Source organism: Osmerus mordax, chromosome 28 (assembly GCF_038355195.1).
Source record: "Osmerus mordax isolate fOsmMor3 chromosome 28, fOsmMor3.pri, whole genome shotgun sequence".
NCBI classification, from domain to species: Eukaryota; Metazoa; Chordata; class Actinopteri; order Osmeriformes; family Osmeridae; genus Osmerus; species Osmerus mordax.
The window spans coordinates 5,405,386-5,406,016 of NC_090077.1; the positions used below are offsets into that span (position 1 = coordinate 5,405,386).

At 50.9% G+C, this 631-nt stretch overlaps 1 protein-coding gene across 1 annotated transcript in view; it reads right to left on the reverse strand.

Moving 5' to 3' along the window:
• The window catches only part of adgrv1 (adhesion G protein-coupled receptor V1), a 79,068-nt gene extending 78,749 nt beyond the window's left edge, over positions 1-319 (reverse strand). The window contains 1 exon segment of the mRNA XM_067230960.1: positions 275-319. Within this exon segment, the coding sequence (XP_067087061.1) occupies positions 275-319 (45 nt within the window).
• Positions 320-631: the final 312 nt, after the last annotated feature.

The window sequence follows — 631 nt, forward strand, 5'->3', positions numbered from 1 at the left end:
ATGGGAACACGAGGAATCCCAGCTAGAAGGTTTCCAGCTCTGGTAAATCCACTGGGAAGGGCTGGTGGTTGTGTCTGGTGTCTGATCGTAGGCCTCCACATAGACTCCCAGTCTGGGTGCACTCCTCCTGTGGGATGTCATCCATCACCACACTCTCCCTGCTGATCTGGAGTCAGCGCGGCGGCAGGGGTGAGTGTGTGTCTGTCAGATCATCGCCTACACCCCGACGTGTGACAGCAGGGTGTCTACAGCACTGGTCTGGGGTCAGACTGACACTGCCAGACAGACCGTGCTGGGAGTGGCACACTGTGAGCTCCATACATCGCAGCCAGTCACAGCACGTGTTTACGGATGATGTCATGTATGATAATGATAGCCTTCGCTAGAGGTTGCTTGAGTGCGTCGGTGTGGCAAACATGGGGGAAAAATAGGAAATGTGTTTAATTGGTCAGAAAGGCCGTGTCAAGATGCAAGAACGTAGATTTTGAAAAGCATAGACTTTCATAGCAGGGTTCTAGTTCCCACTAACTGGCATTGTTTCATAAAAACAAAACACTGAAAAAGGTTTTCTCTTTGGCCAAAATCTGGTGGCCGCCCTCTCAATTTCACATTAGTTTGCTACATCGCCCCC